At 47.6% G+C, this 25,965-nt stretch overlaps 1 protein-coding gene across 1 annotated transcript in view; it reads left to right on the top strand.

Moving 5' to 3' along the window:
• Nucleotides 1-23,446, top strand: part of FAM78B (family with sequence similarity 78 member B) — an 83,944-nt gene extending 60,498 nt beyond the window's left edge. The window contains exons 2-3 of the mRNA XM_088016833.1: nucleotides 13,187-14,111; nucleotides 23,403-23,446. Coding sequence (XP_087872959.1) covers nucleotides 13,187-13,709 — 523 coding nt within the window. The 3' untranslated portion in view covers nucleotides 13,710-14,111; nucleotides 23,403-23,446. The remainder of the gene's footprint in view (nucleotides 1-13,186; nucleotides 14,112-23,402) is intronic.
• Nucleotides 23,447-25,965: the final 2,519 nt, after the last annotated feature.

Here is a 25,965-nt window from a genome sequence, read left to right as displayed (position 1 = left end):
GTCCGCCTTCCCTCCCACACCCTGCCCGGTGCCCGTGAGAGACACGTGCTCCCCGCAGCCAGCAAGCGGCACCCGGCACCCGGCAGTCATTTCCCTCTGCCGCCATGCCTCCCCTGGGGCGATGCCTCAGCACTCATACAGAGAACCGGTGCTTTGGCGGGGCAGGGGAGAGGGAAGCAGGTTAGGGCACTCAGGTCAGTACCGGCTGCCAACAGCCTCGAGTTCTGAGCCACAAGTGGGTACAGGTGCTGGAGAGTCAGGCTCGTATCAGGTCGGCTGCCTGCTTGCTTGGTGACTTTACCAAATGCTTTAACCTGAGCCTCAGTGCCCTATTTGGGAAAAAAAAAAAGTAGAGGGGAGTAACATGTGCCTACTTTGAGGTTGCTGTATCAAGTATCTAGTAGAATGGCACACAGTAAGCCCCCGGTAAATACTGGCCACTCTTGCGGGTAATAGCAGTATTAATAATACTTGACTTTTGAGAGTCCCCACTGTTTGCCTTGATTTCTGCCTTGTCACCATAGCTGTGCTCAGTCTGGCTCCTCTGGTCTTGTTCTTCCTCCAATAAACAGATCTTTGACTTCATTTTCTAGTCACTAGACCCCTGAGGCCAAGGAGCCTGCACCCCAGACCCTACACTGACACCCCCCACCCCTGGTACCCAGACCCTCGGGTCACTCCTGAGTCCCACCCTTGGCTTGGTGGCCCAGAGCAGGGTCTTTCAGCCTCTCCCCTGGTCTATTGGCCTTTCTACCTACCTCCCCAGTCCTGGTCCCCCAAAGGGGCCTGAGCCCTGTAGGCTGTTCTGTCGGGCTAGCTGATGGGGTGGGCAGGACTGGGAAGTGGCAATCTCTCCTCCCCTGGCTGGGATCAGAGAGGCTCAGTCAACTCTGGTGGGTGGTGGTGCCCCTGAACTCCTGCTCTGGTGCATTCATTCATTCATTCATTCAATTGTAAATATCTAGTGACTTCCTATTCATTTGGGGAAGATTTAGCCATCATGTGATCTTGACCTTGAGGAACTGTCCCCCATAATGATTCCCAAACCAGATGGGAAGAAATCACAACTACTACCTAGACCAGCAAATACGAAGAATTCAGAGTTCTGGCCCCAGCCTCCAGCAGCATTGGGTCCAGATGTCACGGTGGGATGGCAGAGAGGCTATCTCCTCCTCGGGGCTGCCTGCGGCCCCCTGCCAGCCATCCTCAGGATTCCCCGTCTCTATCAGATGCCTGTGCCATCATTAGATTCAGCCCCCAGAGAACCAGTTGTGTCTTTATAAACAACAGTAAAAGCTGCAGATGTTCTGGGCTAAAAGTCAATGAGACTGCAGAGCATACCGTGCCAAGCTGTCAGTTCCCCAAGGCTGGGGAAATGGGAAGGCCCCATGGTGTCCTCCTCCAGGGACCCACCAAAAGATTCCAAATGAGGAATCTCACTTGAATAGCACAAAAAGAAATAAGCCAGCCACGCCTCCCCCCAGTCAGTGACGGAACAGGAGGAACAAATGCAAAGAAAGACTCTGGGTGCTCACAGGGTCAGAGGCCTGTCATCACCACAGGAGCTGGATTCTAGAGCACAGGAGCCTCGGGAAGGCTGGCTTGGGGCTGGGACCAGGCGGGGTGAAGGTGGGAGCCATGTCTCCTTCCATCCCGAATACACAGGTTGGAAGCATGACGACCAGCAGATCAGAACCACCTGTCAGGAGCCGTGGTGGCTCCCCAGCTGCAGGTGGCACCAGAGACTCAATCAGGAAGATTAGAGGGGAGAGTGAATGGAGCCCCAGGCCCAGCTTAGATCCAGGGCAGCCAGCCTGAGTCCCCACAGTGTCTTTGGAGCCCCAGGAAAACCAACTGGGTCGATCCTATGTTCTGGGAGGGGCAGCTCATCCTGAGCGAATACCCACTGCATTTCTTTCTTCTCAAATCAGATTTCTTCCCCTCTTGAGGCCCTGAAAATCCCACCAGCCATCAGCACGAGTGCCTCCATGTGACAGCACCGTCCATGAGCTCCACCCCAAGGCACTGGAAGAGGCTGGAAGGGCCGGGGGGGGGGGGGAGGGGGGCTGCACACTCCAGCCATGGTAGTCAACTGAATCGTCTGCTTTCATCCCTAGAAGCTGGACAAATGATAGACAAGAGGAGAGGGAAGGTGGACATGTGTTTTCTTCCTCTCATTTGGGAATTTTGCTACTACAGATAGATGCTTTGTTAAAATTGAGAAATTTTATCCATCCATATTGGATGGATTCACCAAAATGTTAAAAGTAGTTACCTATGATCACAAGATTATGGGTCTTTCCCTTTATTTTTATTTTGTCCATATTCTAAAAAATAATTATTTTGGGGGCACCTGGCTGGCTCAGTTGGAAAAGCATGCAATTCTTGACCTTGGGGTGTGAGTTCAAACCCCACATTGGGTGTAGAGAACTACTTTAAAAAAAAACAACTGTATTTATTCTGTAATAGGAAGTGATGAGTTACGTAACAGGATTGCAAATCATGAGTGTGAGGCATTTTGGACCAGAGCTGAGTAGGCTGAGGGGTGGCTGCCATTGACCTAGGGAGGCAGTGCTGGGGATGGGGGGCTCACACTGACCTTTGTGCAACTCTGGACGCTGGTGCCTGTGAACCAGCCAGATGGTCTTAGCACCACAGCACAACTCAAGGCTGTGTCCTTGGAGCTGCCTTTGGGAGGAGGATTGGAACCCTCATTCCAAAGGACAGGAGGAGGTGAGGAGCCTCTGAGTGCAGGTAGGCAGTGAGCCCCTGGAGGCTGGGCACAGACCCCCGCCATGCCTAGCACAGGGCCTGTGCCCAAACAGCAGACACCGTGCTCCCTCGGGACACAGCGTGGGCCTGCGTGCCTGCCCCACACACGTGAGTGAGGGCACTCGCTGTTTCCGCTGCCCCGGTCTGCAGCTGTCTGTGGGGAAGGGCGCTTTGCTCCGAGAAGCTCGGAATTGGAGTCGGAGGTGAACCATCCTGACATGACCCAGAAAACTGGCCACTGACCCAAGACCTCAGGCATGTCAAATATAAACAAGCCAGCAGAGGCCTCTGAGAACCCCACTGGGCTAGGGGGTCCGCCAGAGAAACTGACCCCCCAGGCGTGAAGGATAAATACGTAATAAGAAGTTGTCTCTAATGCTAGTGAAACCCAGTCTAAACAGAACATGAGTGTGGCTGCAAGAGAAACCTTTCACTTAAACATGGAGCCTCTCCCAACACGGAAGGCTCTTTAAAAACACTGGAAATTGTCTTTTCTGCTGTGGGAAAAAATACCTCCCTGTGTGCCAAGAAAAAAGGATGTGGTCAGAAAGGAAGGGGCGGAGGAGGAGGTGGGAGGCTTCTTGGAGTCTGACATAAACAGTGCAGAATGAGGAAAAGCCTAATTTTAAAACTTACTCTGTAATCATGGTGCAAACCATCTGAGACTCGGGAGCCATGCCAGGGCTGGGACTGGTGTCTGAACAGGCTGAGAGGCTGCCTAGAGGCCGTGGGCGTCCGGACTCACCAGGTGACACAGGGCAGCGGCTTTGAACTGTTTCCCCCCACCTCCCACCACAGCCCCTTCCCCAGCCCTGAGCCCTGCCCCCACCTGCTCCTAGAAGGGGGCTTCTCTTCCTCCTCTCATCTCCCTTCACCCACTGCTTCCAGCAACTCGTGTGGAGGGACTTTAGGGGCATGAAGGTGCTGGGCACTGCCTTTGCCGAATCAGAAGTGACCCTGAGCCGCAGACTCTCTGGGATGTGGCAATGACTGCTCGTCCCAGTACTAGATGGAGAAAAGCCTGAATCCTCAGAAAACATGACATTCTCTTTAATTTTCCATACTTCTGAGTGGTAATGCCATCAGTTTGAGGGATGAAGATGAAGAGAGAAGGCGGGAGTCCCTTCTCAGCATCAGAACACAGTGAACTTAACACAGCAGCCAATTTCCTGTAGGAGCAGGCTCAGCAAGGTGGACAGACCACAGACTCTCAGAGCAGTGCCTGTGATATGATCAGGGCTGATATCCAGCCTTGGAGCTTGAGTGGGGGTCTCCGAGGTCCCCTGTCCTGCCTGCATTAACCCTTTGGCTGGTGGATTTTGGAGAGATCCAGGGCCCTGGGCAGGAACCTGCGTAGCTAGAGAGGAGGCACTTGGGAACGGTGGAGGGTGTCGGTTTAGCAGTTGTTTAAAAAAATGTTTCAATATTTTAACAACTGGTATGGTGATAGCAAGTGTCTGTCAGCTAATATCACCCATGACTATTATCATTATTTTTTCAGAGCCATTGGACCACTAATTTAGTACCAGGGAGTCACTGTGAGGAAAGCATGTGGTTTTGAATCTGATCCTCGATTCGCAACTCAGCTCTGCCCATTGCTAGCTGTATGACCTTGAGCAAGCTCCCTATTGTGTAATGGAAAGTAGACTGATACCCACTTCATGAGATTGATGTAAGAAGTGGGTGCAAAGCTATTTCTGAGAGTACTTTGTAAATGTTAAGACTGAACAGATGTGAGTAAAAGCGCACAAACCAAAAGAGAATTCTGATTTGTCCAGGGTTCCGAAGCCACGGCGCTCCAGATCTCCACCTGTCCCCAACATTTATTTGTAGGGTCCAAAGAGAGAACACAAACGAAGGCCCACATATTAAGTTAATTTCTAAATATTAATTTTAATTCTAAGTCAACTAATGGAAAGCTAAGGGTGTAAGTCAGACTAAGTGCTAAATCACATCAGTTCTGCCTTCCTACCCTGATAGATACACCTTTATAACAACCTAGAAAGCAAAGTTCAGATTTAGAATTCTTGGACTCCTCAAAATTCTGTGCTAGAGTGTAGCAGCGCAGGAATAGCTGACCCCCAGCTGGCCCCACTCCTCTTCCCACCTTGGCTTGTTACCATATTGAGAGATAATGGACAATCACACATATGCGTGTGGATGCTTAACACATATGTCCAAACTCCATGTGCACCCCCAACAAACAGCCAAGCTTTGGCCCACACAGGTGGAGTAGACTGCCCTTAGGAAGACAGAACAGGGAAAAGGCTTGCATTGACCCTGGTGGCACGTTTGGGGCCATATGGCTGGGAATACTGAGATCCCAGATACCCAGACTGTGGTCTAGAAGGAGGGAAACAGGCTTCAGGTGGGCATGTCTTCTTAGCCCCACAGGGCCCTTGCTCAATATGGAACAGCATAGCCAGAAGATACCAGAGTGGGTCCCTTAAAGCATAAGACTAGCAGGGGCTCCTCTCGCCTCGGCTGAGGGGCAGTGTCATCTTGGATACCAAAGCCTACCTGGGAGCTTGAAACAGGCTTGAAACCACCCATCCATCAGGGGACATCAGTGTCCCTGAACACCTGGCCTATCCCTGTCCTCAAGAATGCTGCTACTGGCCCCCCATCCCCTTGGTGACCGCAAGGCTTCAGGGGGAGCAAAGTAGAGCTCCTTCAGAGAGGTTGCTCTGCCCTTCATGGGCACTGGGAGAACTGGCTGGAACCTGGACCTCAACCCAGGGACCACTTATTTGAATGAAATGCTTCACATGAACCTGTTTAACTGAGATTTGCCTTTTTCTTCTAAAAATGGGATGCAGAAAGCATGAAGGTTGCAATAATCGATGTTTTCATTATTAGCCCCATTGGTGAGTCCATTAGCTGTGACCTTTGGTCAATGACTGAGTGTCTAAAATGAAAACACTGTGTTTATCACCATGAGGAGAGGATTGTAGAAGGAGGGGAACGAGATACTAACGTGGATCTAGCCTGTTATAGTTTACAAAGTGTCTGCTCACATTCCATCACTCCAGTTGATCCTTGTAACAGCTCTGATATGTAAGGAGCCTGGAGTTATTTTCCTTCCCATTTTACCCACGAGGAGCCTGAGGCTGACAGGAGCAGCTTGTCTGAGGCCAGCCAGCTGTCACCTTGGGACTGACACCTAAACCACTGAGCGCAAAGAGAAAAAATGAGATGAAGAACTCATTTAAGTTTAAGATTAAGGAGCTTTTCCACAAGCGTGGTGAAGGAGAGAAAGCAGGGTTTGGGGTCAGAGAGACCTGACTTCAGATTCCGGTGCTGCCCTTTGCCGTTGGTAGGACTTTGCACAGTTTGCTTGGAGCTTCTTTTCCTTGTGTGTGACCCGCGTATCATCAAATCTGCCTCACACGGTTGCTGTTGGGTGCTTGCCCACGGAAGGATCAGTGGCTGTTAAGTTTCCTTCTTTCCCAACACTGTCCCCATTGCTCTTCCTTACTAACACCTAAAGTCAGATCTCACTTGTACCACATGCAGTGCTACATACTTTGCATCCATTATCTCATTTAATGCTCACACCAAGTACATCAAGTAAATCCTATTACTGTGTCCTATTTTGTAGGTGGGGGAACTGGTGCAGAGAGGGCAAGTGACTTGCCTAACTGACACAGCCAGTAGGTGGTAGCACTTGGTTTACAAGCTGAGGCAGCCTGGCTCCAGAAATCCTGCTCTTGGCTACTCTGCCCAACCAGCTCCCCACCTCGCTCTCTCCTTCCCTTTGTTGCCCAACTTCTTGAAGGAATTACCTGAACTCCCAGTTTTTTCTTGTGCTTGCTCATTCCTTCTGTAACCGCTTACAGGATGACTTCCACCAGCATATCTTCACTGCTGTCTTGATAATTAATAAATCTCATAGTCTTTCCTTAACCCCACTCTCTTCAATTCATGTGACTTTTGGCAATGATGGCTTCCTGAAATTCTCTTGACTTTGGAAGCGAGTTGTCCCCATTTGCTGGCTCTTCTGCTTCATAGGTTCCTCTTTGTCTCCTGGCCATCTGAACGAGCCCCCTAAGGTGTCTCTTTCATCCCCCGTGGTCTCACCATCACCATCAGCCAATCCTCTCCATGCAGACTGTTGCCAAATTTATACCTCTAGCCCTTTCTCCCAAGCTCTCGATCCAACTCTGCAATTCCACAAAAGCTGCACCTCCCAGTTGAAACTCAATGTCTTCCTATCTTTCACTTAAGATCATTTCAATACTTACCTATTCAACAAGGGATTCTGAACTCCTTCTGTGTGCCAGGCACTGTTCTAGGTACTGGAGATATGGCAGTGAATAAAACAGGAAGTCCCTACCTTCTTTGGGGTTAACTTTGAGTTGCAGGGTGAGGGGAGAGAGACCATAAGCAAAGTAAGTAATATAGTGTATTAGACAGTGGAGAAAAATAAAGCAGAGTCAGGGCATGGGGAGTGCTGGGGCAGGAAGTTGCAATTTTAAATATGGTTGACAAGAAAGGTTGCACTGAGAACATGATACTTGAGCCAGGAATAATGGAGGCAAGGCAGCAAGCCCTGAAGATCCTGAGGGAAGAATGCTTCAGATAAAATAAAGACTACGTGCAAAGGCCATGAGGTGGGAGTTTGGCTGGCATGCTCAGGGGAGCAGCACAGAGGCCAGAATGGGCAAGAAGGAGAGAAAAGTTGATGGTGGCTGAGAGGAAATGGAGAGCCATATCATGTAGGGCCACATAGGTCCTTTGAAGAACTTGGGCTTTTCCTGAGTGGCTTAGGAGCTGTGGAATCATTTTGGGTCGAGGACTGACATAATTTCACATTTGTTTCACAAGATCACCGTGACTGCCATGTTGAAAATGGACCAGGGCAGCAGAACAGAGGTTTTAGCAAGGAGGAGACTGGCTAGGCGGCTAGGGCAGCAATCCAGGAGAGACATCTCTAGCGTGGATCAGGGTAGTGGCAATGGAGGTGATGGATGGACAGGAGATGAATTCTGGATAGATTTTGATGGCATCAACAGGATTTGCCAATAGTGCATGGAATGTGAGAGTGTGGTCAAGAGTGACTCCAAAGTTGTTGGCAGGTGGGCAGTTGGGTCTATGGATCTGGAGCTCAGGGAAGCAATTCAGATTAGAGATAGAAATTTGGAAGTTGTCAGGATGTAGATGGTACTTAATAGCCATGGGACTGGAATCACCAAGGGAATGTGAGTAGACAGAAAGAAGAGGACCAAAGACTAAGACCTGGCGCCTTCCAAAGGTAAAGGGTTGAGAGATGAAGCAGAATCAGCAAAGGATGGTGAGGAAGAGCTCATGAGACACAAGGGGCAACAGGAGTCACATGTGTGCTCCCTGGGCCAGCCACCATGTTCTGGGCATAGATGCAAAGACAAACGTGACTCCATCTTCACTCCCTCGTGGAGGAGTCAGGGCTTTGCACCCTGAAATACCACTGTGGGTGGGTCCAGGGACATATGTGGAATGTCAGAGGCAGTGAGACCACACCTTGTTACTTCTGAGAATGATTTTACACACACCAGTCAACTGTGTGTGGCTCTTCTGGTTGTTTTACTTTATCCCTTCTTTTTGTCTCTGATAGGCAATCAGTTACCGAGCCAGAGACTACCTACTTGTGCAGCATCTCTCATACGTAGCCCCTCCCCTCCGTTCCTTCCAGCCTAGCTGGAAGTCTCATTAAAGATTACCTACAGTGTTGCAAAAGCTCCTGAACATCGCAGGTTCCCTCCCATTGTCCCTCTAATTCTCCTTCTTACATCACCCTTCTTCCTGGCACATCATCTCCTGCTCAAAAGTCCCACCACCCCGGGAATGAAAGCCAGTGCCTAAGCCCATTATTAAAGGCTACTTCACAGACTGACTCTGCCCTGCCCACCCAGCCTTGTCTCTATTTCCCAGGTGCCCTCTCTTTCCTGGACACTCCATGTTCATGCTTAAGGCCACATGTTTGCCCATGGTGGAACCTCCCACTAGGGTGTGCCTTTCTTTGTTCTCCACAGCTCATATCCCATTTCCTCCACAAAGCTCTCCCCCTATAGCCAGCATGGACGTCCATGTCTCCAACATCCTGTATCACTCCGAGTCTGTGTCATTCACTTTTGTATGTAGGTATATAATGGCATGAACAGTCACTAAATACGTTTATATTCACCAGTTCATTCATTTTTATTTGTGTGTGGCTTGTCTGCCTCCCCCTCAAGGATAAATAACTTTCAGTGTTAAGCACGGTGCTATTCTCATAATAGAATACATGAATAGTAGATGTTAGTCTTTTTTTAAAGGTGAGGGAATATATAAAAGGTAAAACTGTGATAAAGCACTTTGTTGTATACAAGTTCTACCAAGCTCCGGGTATACAGGCATGAAAGTGATTCAAATAAAATATTTATTCCTTCAACAAAAATGTATTAAGATCTACTATATGTCAACAATGTGTGAGATACTAATGATTCAAAAATGTCACAATCCCAAGCCTCAAGGAAATCATAATCTAATGGGGAAAACAGACACATAAATAATTATAATATAACCTGAGAGCTGTAAAGAGCTGGATATATCCATGGGAGCATGGAAAAGAAGGCTTTCTGAAGGAGGTGATGTATGTAATGATTCTCAAAGGATGAGTGATTAGATCCAGTGAGACTGTAGCAGGGGAAAGAGTGCTTTAGGCATCGGACATGGCATGAGCAAAAAGGAAGAGGTTAAAACAGCATGGTGTGTGGAGGTAGGGAGGCCAGACCATGGAGGGCCGTATATTAAGGAACTTGAATCCCATCATGTGGGTGATGCCAATGATGCTTTTGAAGGGTGTTAGGTGTAAAAAGGACAGAATCATGTCTGTGTGTTTGAACACCAGTGCAGCTAAAAGATCAATTTGAAAGGGATCAGAATTGGATGCAGAGAGGGCAGTTATGGACCATTCCCTGTAGACCAGGTGGGAGATGCTAAGGGCTTGGATTTAAATGAGGGCAGGGACAGCTGGATGGAGAAAAGGAGATAAATTCAAGCATCACTTATGGAGCAAAATTCATAGGACTCAGTGATGCAATACCTCAAACAGTCTAGGGGAGGGCATAGGAAGAGCCAAAGATAACCCTTACTTCTGGCCTAGAAGACTGGGTGAGCAGTGGGTCACCTCTGGCAGAGAAGGAGGAAAGGGCCCAAGTGTATGCTGGAGGTGGTGCGTTCACTTTGGGACACGTGGAATTTGAAGTGCCTCCAGCATCCCATTCAAAGTAGTCCTCTTAAATGGTCAGAGTGACTCCAGGGTACTATCACGCTTGGAATTTATCAGGAACTTCTTTGAAAACCATTACCAGGGCACCTGGATGGATCAGTGGTTAAGCATCTGCCTTCGGCTCAGGTCATGATCCCAGGGTCCTGGGATCGAGCCCTGCGTTGGGCTCCCTGCACAGCAGAGAGCCTGCTTCTCCCTCTCCCTCTGCTGCTCCCACTGCTTGTGCTCTCTCTGTCTCTGTGTGTCAAATAAATAAATAAATACTCTTAAAAAAAAAAAAGAAAAGAAAACCATTACCAAAGCCAGTTTATCAGCTACATAAACCAGTCATGCGTTGTATAGGCATAACTCTTTCTGGGGGAAAAGAAAAAGTGCCACTACCTTAGAATGCAAAAAAATAAAATAAAATAAAATAAATAAAAATATGATATTTTTGAAAAAGAAACCTATTCACTAGACTTATGTCACAATGAATTTTGGGCTACCCAAAATCAAACCTTCCCTTAATGATGGAGTCCTTCAGTCCCTGGGGCTGTGGGAGAGAACATGCCTAAGACCCAAAGGATTTCCAATAGAGCAGTGTCAGAAGTCGCAGCAATGTGGATGGACTGAGTACACCGCTTCCCAAGGTCACCACGCCCATTCACTAGACTCAGCCAGGTGCCTTTGCTTTGATGTGATGATTAAGAAGCTTGTTTTATTTCTCTATTCCACAGAATCCTACAAGAAAAGGGTATCTTCCTTCTCTCCCAAGACAGGCAAAAGAGTGCAACTTTATCGTATTATCTCTGTTTGCAGAAAATCTGGGACCAAACTAAGCTTTGTAAATTTCTCACATGACTGACCTCTAGAACCCTGGGCTTAAGTCTGCTCACATACCTCTAGGCAGGAAGGTGGGGGCAAAAATATGAACTGTGAAGACTATAGACAACATATCTTAATCGACCAGCAAGATAGCCAGTCCTGAAAAGGACAGTGTTACAACAGAATCAAAAACCAAGAATCAACCAGAATGAAAAATTCCCCAACCAATGTGCCACAGTTGGCACAGTGTCTTAGACGGGAGAACAGGTACAATTTTATACTGCTGAGAATGCTTGTCCTCCCGTCCCACAAAGGAAAAAAAGACCCCAAAGCAGGCCTGGTCACTATAACCTAAATGGAGAACAGAGCTGAGGCAACACAGAAAGTAAATGCCTGGTGACTTAATAATTGTCTCCACACTTTGGCTGGGGGCAAGAAGCTGACTCCAGTGTGTCTGTTTCATAAACCCAACTAGCAGATTGGGTCTCACCTGACCTCTGATGCGTATATGATTATATCCCACTCAAACAACATTTATGCCCCTCTGTACAGTAAGGAATGGCTGTAGCATTATTGGGGGGCTGTAGCATTATCATGGAGAGCTACTCATCGGCGCAGCTACAATGAGCATGTGCAGCAAAATGGGCTCTCACTGACTTTCTACGTGAGGGCATTTCCTCTTCTTCAACTCTGCCAATCATGATACACTGCAGTTATGCCCAGCAGTTACCAGGGGCATGGAGACAAGAGAAAAGGTTCTTGCAGCTGTGGGACCACCTCCTCCCCAGGCAGCCTGGCCTTCCCTTCTTTTCAGACTGGGGCTGACTAGCACAGGGGGTGCTGTGGGGGCCAGCCAGGGGCAGCAATTAGTGTCTCCATGTCCCCGTGTGACGGTAAAGGATGCTGAGACATTTTAGCATCAACCTGACAATGCAACCCTCTCTTAAGCCATTCGTATAAAGCCCTGTAGGATCTTCTGTCACTTCATAAGAGGAAGAACTTTATATCAAACAAGGATACCATGTCTTAGCTGATGAGTGGAGCATCTCATTTTTTTTTAATTATTAAATTCTTCTGCACTGTCACTGAGAATCATTCCCAGTCCCAGCAGTGGATATATGGAGAATGCACGGCCAGGCTCTGCTGACTAAACTTCTGCTTCTATTTGGGTTCAGTCCAGCTCTCTGTGGCTGTTCTGGGAGCTGCAATCACACAGACAGCCTGAGTCTCCTCCATTCTGGCTTTCTCCAGAACCAGGAGGTAGTAAATTACAGTCGTTAAAAGCATAGACTCTGGAGGCAGATAATTCCCAATTCCCACCTCTTACAAACTGTAGAACCCTTGGTGTGGACCTTAACATCTTTAAACCTCCACCCTCTCATGTGTAAAATGGAAATAGAAATTCATTTATCTTGTGGAATATTTTGAACGTTAACTGAGATAACATAGTTAAAGTACTTAGGACAGTTGCTGGAATAGAGCAAGTGCTCAATAAGTAACAGCTATGATGATGATGATGGTGATGGTGGTGGTGGTGGTGGTGGTGTTAGTGGTGAGCAGAGGGGAGAGACATGGGCTAAGACATGGGCTAAAGTCAGGTGCAGCCAGGAGGAATAGCAAAGTGTCCAGAATGGCAGGTTTACTAAACTGAGCAATGGGACTTCGAGGCTGGGCCTGAAGTCAGTGGGAGAACAGCACGTAGTTAGAGACTACATATGCCAGCCTACAGCACAACATTTGCATTAAGGTGGTTCCCAAGGTGACCATGATCTCCTTGTGTTATCAGTTTCTACGTCTGTTTGCCAAGTGCTAGACTGGCCAATGACTGGAATTTAAGCAACCTTCTTTGTTGAGTAGAAATTCTACCACTGTGATTTCCTGGGAAAGTTTGCCTCCTTTTGCCCTCCTTTACACCTGATACTTCCCTCTAAGTACATCAAATTGTCACCACCTCTTGCCAACAAACCTTACACACACTCATACTTCCCAAGAAAGTGGTTCTTGAAATGGAATGCCTCTAACCAGCTGATTACAATTCACCATCCCAACTAGTTGATGCCTCTGTGGGGCTCACAAATGCCTCTCAGAGCTTCCTGTTTCCAGTTGGACCAGCTGTGATTTTATTTAACTTGCTTTGGTATTGCTTTTTAATCTTTGTGTTGTTTTGATTTGTCCCTATTTAATCCTGAAGCAGCACAGCATAGAACCTTGACCTGAATTCATAGAATTCTGACATGAATTCCCCTCTGAACTTCTCATTTTGCCCAAGTTGACGGTGTTAGTAAGTGGTGGGCACCTCTCCAGCTTTTGAAAAATTCATTCAGCCTCTTCTTTTCTTGTGCATCTCTTCTGCTTTGCCAGGTCAAGCTGGGAACTACCTGACTTGAGGGAAGGGAGAGTAAAAGCCATCAGTGATTCAGATGGGGTGAGCTACCCTTGGTACGGGAACACCACAGAAACTGTGACCCTGGTTGGTCCCACCAACAAGATCTCCAGGTTCTCCGTCAGCATGAATGACAACTTCTACCCAAGTGTGACATGGGCAGTGCCAGTGAGTGACAGCAATGTGCCACTGCTCACAAGGATCAAGAGGGACCAAAGTTTCACTACCTGGCTGGTGGCCATGAATACCACCACGAAGGAGAAGATCATTCTACAGACCATCAAGTGGAGGATGAGAGTGGACATTGAGGTGGACCCTCTTCAGCTCTTGGGGCAACGGGCCCGGCTGGTGGGCAGGACTCAGCAGGAGCAGCCCCGGATCCTGAGCCGGATGGAACCCATCCCCCCCAATGCACTAGTGAAACCCAATGCCAACGATGCCCAGGTTCTCATGTGGAGGCCCAAGCGAGGACCACCTCTGGTTGTGATCCCTCCTAAGTAGAAGCAGACTGGCCTGTGTGTGGAGCACATGACGCTATGACATGCAGTGAGGCTGCCAGGGGTGGCAGGAGCCAAACTGAGTTTCTGAGCCAAAGCAGACCACTTGGTTTGCCAGCATTTGCAGCCACTTATGAAGAGTAGGGCTGCTTCTTGGGTGGTAGAACCATAATCCTTAGGAAAAGTCCCTTCCTTTTAGGAATAAAGAAATCACTGATTTGACAGACTTGCTGTGATTACCATGCAAGTAGCCATATTTTGGAGCTGACCAGGATGATTCTTTTATCTGAACTACTGACCATTTCTTTCCTGTGAGATGCAGGGGATGGAAACAAAATTAAACAGTGCCTGTGGCAAATGCTGCTTCCCAACCAATTAGAAGTGGGAGTGAAAACATCCACACCAGGTGTTTGTAAGACAGAAAGTCCCACTGTCTGACTGGAGGGTGCTCGGGGAAGGGGGTGGAATGGAAGTTGGGTGGTAAAAAGAATGGGGAGAAGGAGAAATAAGTTGTTACTACAAATTAATACCTATGAATTTATTAGTAGACAATCAGATCTTCAACATATTCAGTGGAATGAAAGGTACATTTAGAGAACTAGAGATATATTGATATTCACTCCATTCTGAAGGGGGAGCCTCCTGGGAACTGTCCAGGGTTCTGATGTGAACAGACAGATGGTGCCTCAATGGTTCCATCTACCCACCTCTTTCCAAAATCTGATTGTTCTGTGTATCCTTAATCACAGTATTTGGATAGACAGTTCCTGTATTCTGCAGAAGCTATGATATTTGGGGACTTCACCATGTTTTTTGGTGAAACATTAATTGTGATTTTGTTTACAGCTGCTTATCCTGTTCCTGTTACCAGCCCTAAATTTACAAAAACGTAATTGTTTATAAACCATGGAATCCATGTAGGATTTCGAGAACATTTTAACAAATAAGAATACTATTTTCATTCTTTTGGGGTCTTTTTAGCTTCTGAAGGATGTCAACATACAGAATGCACACATGTACATACATGCACACATGCAAGCATACACACCAGGATGCTGGTAGCATGACCAACACATGTGCCAGCAGTCCCTACATATGTCCTTGTAGCCCAGTACATACACTTTATATATGCTTACTTGAGCTTGATTTCACAGAAGCTCAACTTTAACTGCATGAGCACTTGTGAGGAAGTGCCTCATAATGCTTAACTTCGGAGCTCTTTAAAGAAAATCTGAGCTGCTCACATTGTGCAAGACTATATGGCTGAGATCCCACCATCAAGGATGAGAGACCATTTCCTTTAGTCAGGCCAATATCAAACGTTTTAGAGAGTTTCCAGTCTTTACAATAAGGACTTTTCCAGCTCTTCTAGCTTACATCACCCAGAAAAGAGCCTTTCCTTTTATTCTCAATCATGCAAATTGTGACACACACACACACACACACACAGTTTCTTCATTCAAAATCCCCCAAGCAAAATAATTTTAAAACTGTCACAATGTCATTGTAGATTTTGTGGATGGACACCGGCAGCCTAATTTCAGGTGAAAGAGTTGACATTCAGAGTAATTATTACAGTCCTATGGTTGGCTTCAATGATGTCTTCTACCACAGTCTGAGAGTGGAGAAGAAAAAGCAGGAGGACTTTTTTATTACTTTTATTTAAAATGCAATTAAGTCTAATTTCTTTCAGGTTCTAGTCCCAGGGGATGGTGCTTATTTACGAGAGAGGGTTAACAGATCCACTTGAAATCATGTAATGTTAACCTCACACCCAACCACCAGCTACTCTCTTATAGATTAGTTATTGATGGCAAACTGAGCTATTTATAATAGCACATTAATGACACATCAGTGACTCACAGAAGACCTAGAGACATTCCATTTAAAAATAATTTAGCCGTTACATTTGGATTCCACTGTCCTTCCCATGCTTCCTTGTTTTTTATGGGAGCTCCAAAGAGCTCCATGGCTGAAATAAACCTGCCTATTTTCCATTCTGATATCTGAAACAACAAACTCTCCCTCTGATTGAATTAGATGGGATGCCAGGACACCAATCCTGGAATTTAACCCATGTGGCCCTATCCTAAGAAAACCTGATATTTAAAAATCCAAAATTGCAACAAACCACTGATTAATGAGAAATGATCATTGAATTACAAAATCCTGTACAAGATTTCTGTTTTTAAATTCCTCATGCCCAAGATATGACTTCCACAATCACATTTACGTATAACATAACTTCTTCAAGGGCATATCTGTAAAAAGCAAGGGGCAGCATACATAGCTAGATTTGTTCCTGCTGAAAAGTCGCACTTTTCGGAGTTTCAAAAGAAATGACCTGGCCAGTTTTGTGGAAAATTATGTAATAACAAAATGAGAAAAATAGAGAGGAAAGTGCTTATAAAGTTAAAAGCCCTTGGGCAAATATACATTATGATTATTGTTGGTGATACTGTTGCGAGCTGTGCAGTTGGGTCTCTTGGTTCTGGAATGAGCCGGGAAGAATGCTCCATCACCCCACAGCTGATTATTTTAAAGTTAAAGTGGTTTTGCAAGGAAACAGTCCCTTTTCTTTCTGTGATCCTTAGATCGTTACCTTTCAGCTTAGTCAGGATATTGCCAAATGAAAGGCTCTCCAGCAAGAGAGAATTCACCTTGAAATCTCTATTGGGGTCACCCCATCCTCCCACCAGGCTTTTCTTCCCCCAAGAGCCCCTGGGGTCTGATGCCAGAGGCCATCAGTTTAGAGAGGCTCATTCAGTGCCTTGATCGGGTTTTAGTTGGGTGGTCTTAGGACTATACTTAATTCTAAACACACATAATGCAGTGGTTTCTGGTGGCACAAGACCGTTTAATTCCTTGTGGGAAAGAGCATTTTGTCAGGTAATAGATCTTAAATGTAGTCACCTTTGAGATCTTTTCTTCCGCAATCTCAAGGAAATTGAGGTCCAGTTAAATTAGTTCGTCTATTCAGGGTCACAGACCTAATTAGCAACAGAGCCAAGAGAAGAGCCTGGGTCTCCCAGATCTCAAAGCACAGCATGGGCACACTTACCTGAGACCCACTGTCCTCTCCCATGTCTAGCCCTGAACCATTCACCTTCCCAGCACTAGACGCAATTGAATTCCCCCTTTTAAAAATAGGGTGAAATCTTTGTTACTGTTATGTCAAAAAATGAATATTCCAGACTCCCTCTTACCCATGACAGTTGTTTGAGCTTGAACTCTTAATCTTGGCCCTTGGCAGCATGGACTTTATATTCCCAGGTCAGTGCTTTGGTCCACAGCCCATGGGAAGGTTTGGAGGCTAGTCCTCTCTCCACCTCCCGTTCCCTGGGCTTTTGTACAACCCTGTCTCCTCATGCTAGGAATAAGGGCATAGGGCAAAATCACGTTCTGAGCAGCAATTCTGAGCAGTAAAATAAGAGAACTGTGACTTATAGAGTATTTTACCAAAGGCTTCTACATGCCTCTTCTCAGACAGTCTTGCAGGGAGTGTAATTTTGTTGTTGACATTATTGTCTCCATTTTACAGACCATAAATTGAGATCCAGAGAGGTTAAGTGACTTATCCAAGGGCTCACAAACAGGAAATGTCAGGAGCTAGGATTCAAACTGGGCCATTTGGCTCCAAATCCCATGCTAGGACACTGCACTATGCAGCCTCCCCACGCGTTCCCTGCCTGGAGGGCACCCAAAGAGAAGGAAGGGAGAAAGCATGCCACTTTCCCCTCCACGGCCATGTAGTCCCTACCAACTACTGAGTGGATGTATTAAAAATAAGAGGACGAACACTGTTTTCTTAGGCAGAGAACCTTGTAATCCTCAGGGAGACTGGCCCCCCCAAGAATGCCTGTCAGAGGCTGCAGGGTGGGGGAGCTGCGGTCATCTGGCAGCTCTCAGCACAGCCCCGGTCATTAGTAGAGGAGGAAGTCGGCTCTCCTGGTCTCAGAGCCCCTTCAACAACCCATAAGCACAAAAGGAGGAGGAAAGCGGGCATTCCGCAGCTGAGGTCCCAGCTGAGCGAGACCCTGCCAGCCACCATCCCTCGATGTGGCAGGAGCAGCCCCTGGGGTGGAGGCAGTGCAAACAACGGCTTTTGGAGTTCTGGTTGGCACATCGAACGTTCTTGTTAAAACTGAGGGCACAATTAGACACTGCCAGAGCCAGCTCCCAACTGCGTTTCAAAGAAGGATGTAAACACACACACACACACACACACACACACACACACACACACACACACACACACTCACACACTCCTCAAGCTGAAAAGAAAATTAATCAAAAACCCAATGAACGCCTGAACTCTATAATTAAGCCTAAATGATCCTCAGATAGAAAGGGAGCTGAGTGAGCAAGCTCAGTGCACACAGATATTTTTACCCCAGAGTCTTATTGCCATTAATTTCTTTTGAGATCTTGAGTACATCTGGTTCCAGTTTCCCGGGTAGGACATCTGCCTCTAGAAGGCCTGCAGGAGACTTGCCAGCTCAGTGGCCAGAGGACAGACAAGGTTATTTGGCCATCCTCAAACAGTTTTACAGGAATATGTCTGGGGAGCTGAGGGCCAGGGCCGTGCTCCCTCCCACGATGCATCCTACTGCTAACCTCAGTCCTGCTAACGATTCCTTCCAGGCATACCGTGCTTTATAGTTCGCAAAGGGTTTTTCCTATCCTTTACATAGAGTAAAAAAGAGCTCCGTTGAAGAGAGGAAATCTTAGTATTGGCCTAATCTTTCTATTCTTCTTATTATTAACAGCAACGACTCCCCTCTGATTAGTATGTTACACTGTACACAGCACAGACACAGATTCTGTCATTTTGTCTCAACCATCCAGTGAGAGCTGCCCTATGTCCCTATTTTACAGATGAAGGATTTGAGGAGAAAGGTCAAGTGACCTGTCCAAGGTCACCCTAATAGTAGTGCACGGAGGAGTTGAGCTTCAGTCTTCTGGTTGCATACCTGCACTCCATTCTCATGGAACATTCTCTCCTTCATTCAATGCAAGCATTTTTTCTCTGTTTGTCCAGCCACTGCTGTTCCTTGAGCAGGGCTGACTAAGTAGGAGGGGGTGTCTTTGCAGGAATGCAGAAATTGATCCTTTTTGATTGATCCCTGGATGCACTTTAAGACAGAATTAGCTCTCCAGAAGAGTCTGGGTTCAGCTATCCCAGGCTCTGTGCCTTCAGGTGATTTCTCTCCTATTCCTCATTGGAAGGGAAGCCCTTTGGGGTGCTCTAAGGTTGGAGGCCAGAGCCCAGGACTTCAGCGTGATTTGCGATCCAGCTGGTGAACTAGACCTTGAGCAAATCATTTAATTCACATGGGCTTCCATTTCCTCTTCTGTTAACTGAGCCACTAATACAACCCAGCCAATATCACAGTCAGGAAGACACAGGGGGATGATGTCTGGAAACACTCCCAAAATGTCTAACATGCTGCCTGTTGTAAGGTATTGTCACATTGGTGGAATCACAGGGCCCAGAGCTAATTGCACGATTTCAAGTTCCATCTACTGGGAAGCCCAAAACCATTTCAGGGAAACCCACTCTGCCCACCAAGTAAGCCTGGCCTCAGTGGTCGGTGGTGGGCTTTGAGCTCCCCACCCCTCCCCTTGCCCCCAGACACCTTGCTGGAAAGGCCTGGATACTGGCAGTCAGGAAAAGAAAGGATACATAGCCCTGTAGGAAGCAGGTCTGGGCAGAATTTGTAGCTGCAACTCCAAGAAGCCTTTGGAAAGGAAAGGAGGCTGAACATCAGATCTGGGCCAAACTTGAAATCCCAGCACACTTTGCCTGGTTTAAGCCACCTAGAGAAGCCAGCCAGGGGCAGGGGTCCTTTTCCTGTTGTGAGCTCAGGCAAGAGATACAGAGGCAGAAAATGGTGATAATAATAATTTTACACACACACACACACACACACACACACACCTTTTTGTGGGTTTCCACTAATACAGAGGGGAAAATATATATATATATATATATAGTGTTGGGGGTGGGGATCTCCCACTGTCCTGTCTCTACAGTTTCTGATGCCCCAGATCTTGGCTAGGACACCACAGTTTGGAGGTCGCATTACAGATCTGGCTCTGAGTATGCAAATAAAAGGATATGTTTCTTCAAATGTTCCACCCCCCCAGGCTGTCCCACCACCTGGCAGGCATATGTGGTTATGGCCCCTTTCTCTGCCCACCCTGCCTGCTGTGGCCCCATTCCACATGGCCTCACCTGGACCAGCCACGCAGCTTGCCTCAGGACTGCTTCCCAAGGCCCCCTGGCCCCACATACCCCGCTGCACCCCTCCCCAGCCGAGCCCAGCACCATGGGCCCTCTGAGGAGAGAGGTAATCTGGCCCAACTGGGGAGTGGTCCAGAAGAGAAACCACCCGCTCTTCTCACCGGGATAAATATGAAGCCAGGCCTCTGGGCAGCGGGCCACATGGCCACACGCAGGAGCCTCTCCTCTCCCTCCAGGCTCCCAGGGGTCCTTAGCTAACCCAGAACATGTGGCTCAGTCCTTAAAGCTGCTGAGTGTGGGTCAGAAATGCCGAGAGAAGGGAAAATAGATGCTATAGCATTACAGCACTGAGGGGAGACCAGAGCAGTGGCCCAGCTGCCCTCGGACATCCCTGGGGACCATGGGGGGCTCTGACAGTGCATGTGAAGCATTCAAACAGCAAGATGGCTGCATGGGGGGCCGGTCTCAGGCCAGCTGATGCCCCATGTCTCTGGCAACAGGGAGGAGACAGGAAGGAGGACAGAATACTTTGCCTCAGGCCAGGCTCAGGATGAAGGTGAACCAACCAGGGTGCAAAAATTTCAGAAGGCCCTTGATGCAGTTTTGTGCAAAGAGCAACTCTGCACTTGCTGAGCACGAACGCCCCGTGGTGTCTGCCCTGGATGCCTGGCTTCCCTCACCCTGCTCCCAGCCCTTCTCTGTGCCACCGTCTACATGCTGCTTTCTTCACAGGAAGGGAGGGTGGGGGTGGCTACCGTGAGATCCCTCAGGATACTCATTCCCCCAGCAAGTGTTTAAACGGAGCATCTCCTATGTGCCAGACTAAACAGAGCCCCTGCCCAGAGGGAGACGATGCTCACAGGAAGCTCTGGGCACCAGTCATCCTCTCCTTTGGTGCCATACATCACAAGTAACCCCAGAAGTTTAGCAAGTGCTCCCTAAGTCTGCCTGTGAGGGTAAGACGCCTTTCTGGCCCGAGGACTTGGTAAGGACGGGTGAGGTGACAAGCAGCATTCTGTCGTGTTGTTTGATCTCTTCCAAGGAAAGGCACTAGGGAGAGCCTACAGCCTCATCCACACATACACGGGCTCTGGTGACAGGAGAAACAGCTGGTTATCTCTCCATCTGCTCTTGTCCCCTCACCCCACCCCCAAACCAATTAGAATATTCCACACAGACACGATCCAGTGAAATGTTAATTGGAAAAATAACAGGAAAGATAATAAATGCACTTCAGGCTGAGAACTATTTCATTAAACTGGGCTTTGAAAGCAAGACAGCCAATTAAATTATTTCCCACTTCACTCCCTCACGTACCAGAAACTATAGAAAGCTATTACTTCTCATTAATTAGGAAAGAAAGAAGCGCCCTGCATATGCATATCAGATGAACAGGGACTTAGGCTCTACACCACCTAGTTCTTCGTGTGCAGTGTGTGTGTGCATACACACGTACACATACACACACATGCATGTACACACATATACACATGCATGCACACATGCATGTACACGTGCATGCACACGCACGTGCATACACATATGCACATGCATGTACACATCACACATATACACATGCATGTACACACACACATGCCTTAGGGACGAAGACTCATCTGCTGTCTCACCTGAAGAATGTCATGGGTCTTCTGAAAACAGCAAAAAAAAAAAAAAACCCTGCTCCCAAGAGCACGCACAAAATCAAACAAAGGAAAATGCCTTCTTTGGGCACATTCATCAGAAAGGAAATAGGGGCCTTTGTTGCGAGAGAATAAGCAGCTCTAAACTCTGTTGGATTCAAAATGATCTTGTCCTTTCCTCTTCAGGAAAGAAGGAGGCACTTCCCAAGCCAGCTCCCTCCTTCAAATGCTCAGGATGCTGTCAGGGACCAGGAGACCAGTCCTTTTGAATGGACCTTAATATGCAGGTCTCATGCAAGGCATCTTCACGTTTCCATCTGTGAAATGGGAAGAAGGCCTATTCTCAGTGCCACAGTCACCCCCCAAAATTTTTAAGCTTGTGAGAACATATTGGCAGAGTTCCCTGGGGGAAACTGAGAGATAAAACTCAACCATGCAGTTAAAATATTTCCTGTATCAAAATTATGCTAACCCAAAGGCACCCATACTGTATAGTAAGTTGAATACAGTTAACATAATATGAACATTATAATAATGAATATAATGGTCATATAAAGCAGTTGTCACAATGATGTGACTTTTGCACACAGGCTTCTCTCCAGTATGGTCCATGAGCAGCACACAGCCTCCGAGGCTGTCTCAAGGCTTCTGCACTGCACACAAGTGCCCACGTCATGTCCCAACTTCCACCATCATCCCCCACATCTGTCGTTCTGTGCCGTGCACGATATCAAGGGCCGGCAGAGCCTAGCACCATCAGTGCCTCTGACCACTCACTCACTACAGGGGGCGGGGAAAGGCACTGTGGACACTAGGGCATAGCAGCTAGTCTAGGGTACAGGGTGTATAGAGGATCCGTTTCTAGAATGGCCTATAGGCTATTAAGTCCCCATTTGTACATATAATGTGGTTGTCTGCAAACTTCAAACAACTGGAACAAGTTTATTTGACAACCTCTGTAAGAACTAGGGATTTGTTTTCTTCTTGAAATTGAAACCATGCAGACATTCTGAAAACACAACGGTGTTCATTCGTTGTTGGAAAAACTCGTTCTGCTGTGCATCCCTGTAAGCAAAGCCAGTATATCAAAAATCCAAAGACACAAAGCAGAAAAAATGATCAGGGAAGAAAGAGGAGGATGCCTGGTGCTTGGATTTACCTCGGAGCAACTCTTCCTTCCATGCATTCAAAAGTACTCTTTTTATTTGAAAGATTCAGTTCACCCCCTTCTTTAGGACCATAACTATTACATAAAGTGATATATACAAATACCCACCCACACACAAAAATAGTGGCAGCAAGTTGTCTTAAAAAGACAAACTGACTGACAACTTCAAGTTGAGTAGTATAGACCTACACTCGAGAAATTTTAGTGCAGTTGGAGAGTGCACCCAGGCACAGGACTATGGGGTAAGCCACAGGGTTCTGGTGAATCAGCGAGTCTTGCAAATCTCCTTGTGCCTTCAGATGCTGAGAAACAAGGCAGGGTTGTGGAGGGTCTGGAATTCCCACCCATTTCTTTAGATCCCTTTGTGCCTTGCTGGTGGGTAACACCTATGGATGATCTGGAATCCCTTAATATTATTTTAGTTTTTAATCATTTTTTAAGACCCACATAAACAGTATAGACCATCTTTACAGAGAAATGGATATGTAAATATGTCCCAATAACTTCGCATAAAATTGCAGGGTTGCTGTCCCCTTGATATCTATAAAGCCCAGATTATAACCGTCTGCTTTTAAGGAATGACATTCTTTGGTCACTGTCTTCATGCCCGTCTTATTTACACGTTTCCATGTCCACATACAGGTCACCTAGTAGGACAAGGCACGTCCAGCAAGCAGAACCACATGGCAGAGACTAAAGAGGAGGAAATGAGCCATGGCTGGTGGTTCTAGAAGCTGAAGACCTGGACAGCTGATTTCCCATTAAAACGAGCGCTATTCTCCCTGTCTCCTCGCCATCCTCCCATCCCGTGAGCTGTACCCCTCCTACCAAAGCACGGGTCATGCAGCACTCCCCATGGACTGGCTGGGCTGGGCTGGGCTCGGCCCTTGGCAGGCTGTGCTGAAGTGGGAGCTGTGTCTGCTGTATCTTTTTGTGTGGAAAGATTGGGTCCATCCAGATCTCAAGTCCATCCCCGACCCTCTAAAGTGAAGCTGCCCAGGGAGGAAGAGCTGGTCAGCCTGGACTTCAGATACCTAACATGGCCCGGCCTTGGTTGCCAAACTCTTGCCTTCCCTCCCTACGCTTTTGGGTCTGAAACAGCGGGAATGCATATCTCCCCTTTTCCTCCCTTCTCCACATGGGGGGCCAACGTGGATACTCTCTTGAGATTTCTCTGATCCTTGGAGCTAGGGCCAAAGCAGTCCTGCTTCCCTGGCATGACCAGGCTGGGTGTCTTCAGGTGACCAAGGGCAAAGTGTATGTCAGCAGGATTGATGGGGGGAGGGGAGGGCCACCCTAAGAGGGCAAAACTGGTGTGCATTATTTTATTTATTGGTTTATTGGTTGGCTTCCTTACTGGTTGATTCATTTATGAAATATGTATTTATTATACAGCAGAAAACCCACTCCCATCTTTGAGGCGTCCAGCCCCAGAATCTGTCTTCTTGGCCCCGTAGAGCACAGTGAGTGACTCCTCTCTGAAGCCACAGAAAAAACAGAGGGGGGATTTCTCTCTCTCTGCCCAAATACTTCCACCCCAACCAGATTTTCAGCCAGAAGTCGGGTTAGAAACCACCAGCTCTAGTGAGACGATAAAGCCATACAAATCAGCAGAGAGAAGGGTCAACTGTCCAAGTAGAAGGTCCCAGCATCCCGCCCTCTCCTCCCCGTCACAGCATAACCCCTCCCCTGCTCTGTGTGCGCGCGTGGCGGGGGGCAGTCAGCTGCAGCCTGGCCACCTCGGATCTAGATTTTTCCTTCTGCTCTGGTGCCACCTTCTGAAGGCCACATGCACATCAGAGATGCCTGAGGAGCTTAAAAACCATCCATACCTGGTCCCCTCTCCAACTCATTACAGCAGAATCTGGGGATAGAGCCTGGGCATGGGTGTTTTTAAAAGTACCCCCAGATGATCCTAATGTGAGGCTAGGGTTAAGAAGCACTTCTAGTGTTTTTTCCCTTCATCCCTCCCACCCATCACATCCTTCATCCTCTATTTCCGGAGCTTTCTGCCTTGCCAAGAATGGGAGTGGCCACTGGGGAATGAGGACTCTCTTCCCATTTCTCCAGCCCCTCCTCCTCACTCAACCTTACCCATCAGGTCAACCAACCTGAGTGGATCCCTGGAGAGTTGGCAGGTCCCACCATTCTGCACCCTGAGGCTGGTGCCTACACCCAGCCCGGGGGCTCTCAAATGGTGTCCAGCTTTTCTAGGAATAGAAACCCACTCCCCACCAGATTCTCTTTCCATCTGCCCCAGACTCCCCAGCTCCAAAGGTTTAAAGGGCACTTGGGTGACATTTATGTCTCCAAATCCCAATCCTGATGGGAAGGCCCGTGCTGAGTCTTGATAACCCAAGGCTTGGCTATTTCTGCAGAGCCACCTGAATTGAATGAGGGTCGACTGGTAACAGAGGAAGGAGTCTCATTACCCCAAGCCAGTTCTTTCCCCAACAGTTGTGAAGCATCCAAATCCCAAATGGCTGAGAAGAGACATCTCCCCCTTCACACTTTACAAGATTTCCACTGAGTGTGAGTAAATGCATGTATGAATGTGTGTATGTGTGTGATGTGCATCAGCTGCATACAAACCATCGAGATCCATAGAGATGTACCATGTTCCTAAATGGGCCTAGGTGAATTCCATATTAGATATATACACAAGAATGTTGTAATATATACAAAACTGTTACACACACACACACACACACACACACACACACACACACACATACACACAGTCCAGGGAAACCTGGGATGTGGGAAGAGGTTTTTTTAGTACTTGATCTCCCTCATCTGAGTAATTTCCTGGGGCTAGTACTAGTTCACACACATCCTCCATTGCCCAGCCTGTCCCCTCCTGCATTCCATACCACCAAGCCTTCTTTCCCCATTAGTCAGAATGTCCCTGCCCTATGTCCCATCTCTCAGGGTCCTACTCTCTGATAGGTGACAGACAGTTCAGTCAGTGGGTGCTAAAGAGTTGAGGGTTACCCCTCCCAGGTGACATTCATGTTTTAATTGGGGCTACAGATAATGCCTTAATCCGAAGGAGTGGCTCTAATGGTGGGTATCTCAGGCACAGCAGTGGGCCAGTAAGGGAGATTATTTTTTATCAGGGGAGCTTTTTAGAGCCCTCCCCCAGCCATACTTATCTCTAAGATCAACCCTTCAGAAGTACATGAGCACAAGCAAGCACACTTAC

The sequence above is a fragment of the Eumetopias jubatus genome, unplaced genomic scaffold, assembly GCF_037043125.1.
Source record: "Eumetopias jubatus isolate StellerSeaLion01/CBP00866 unplaced genomic scaffold, mEumJub1_p1.0 scaffold_12, whole genome shotgun sequence".
Lineage (NCBI taxonomy): Eukaryota > Metazoa > Chordata > Mammalia > Carnivora > Otariidae > Eumetopias > Eumetopias jubatus.
Note: the sequence above shows the minus strand (reverse complement) of the source record. Positions and strands in the feature narration are given on the sequence as shown.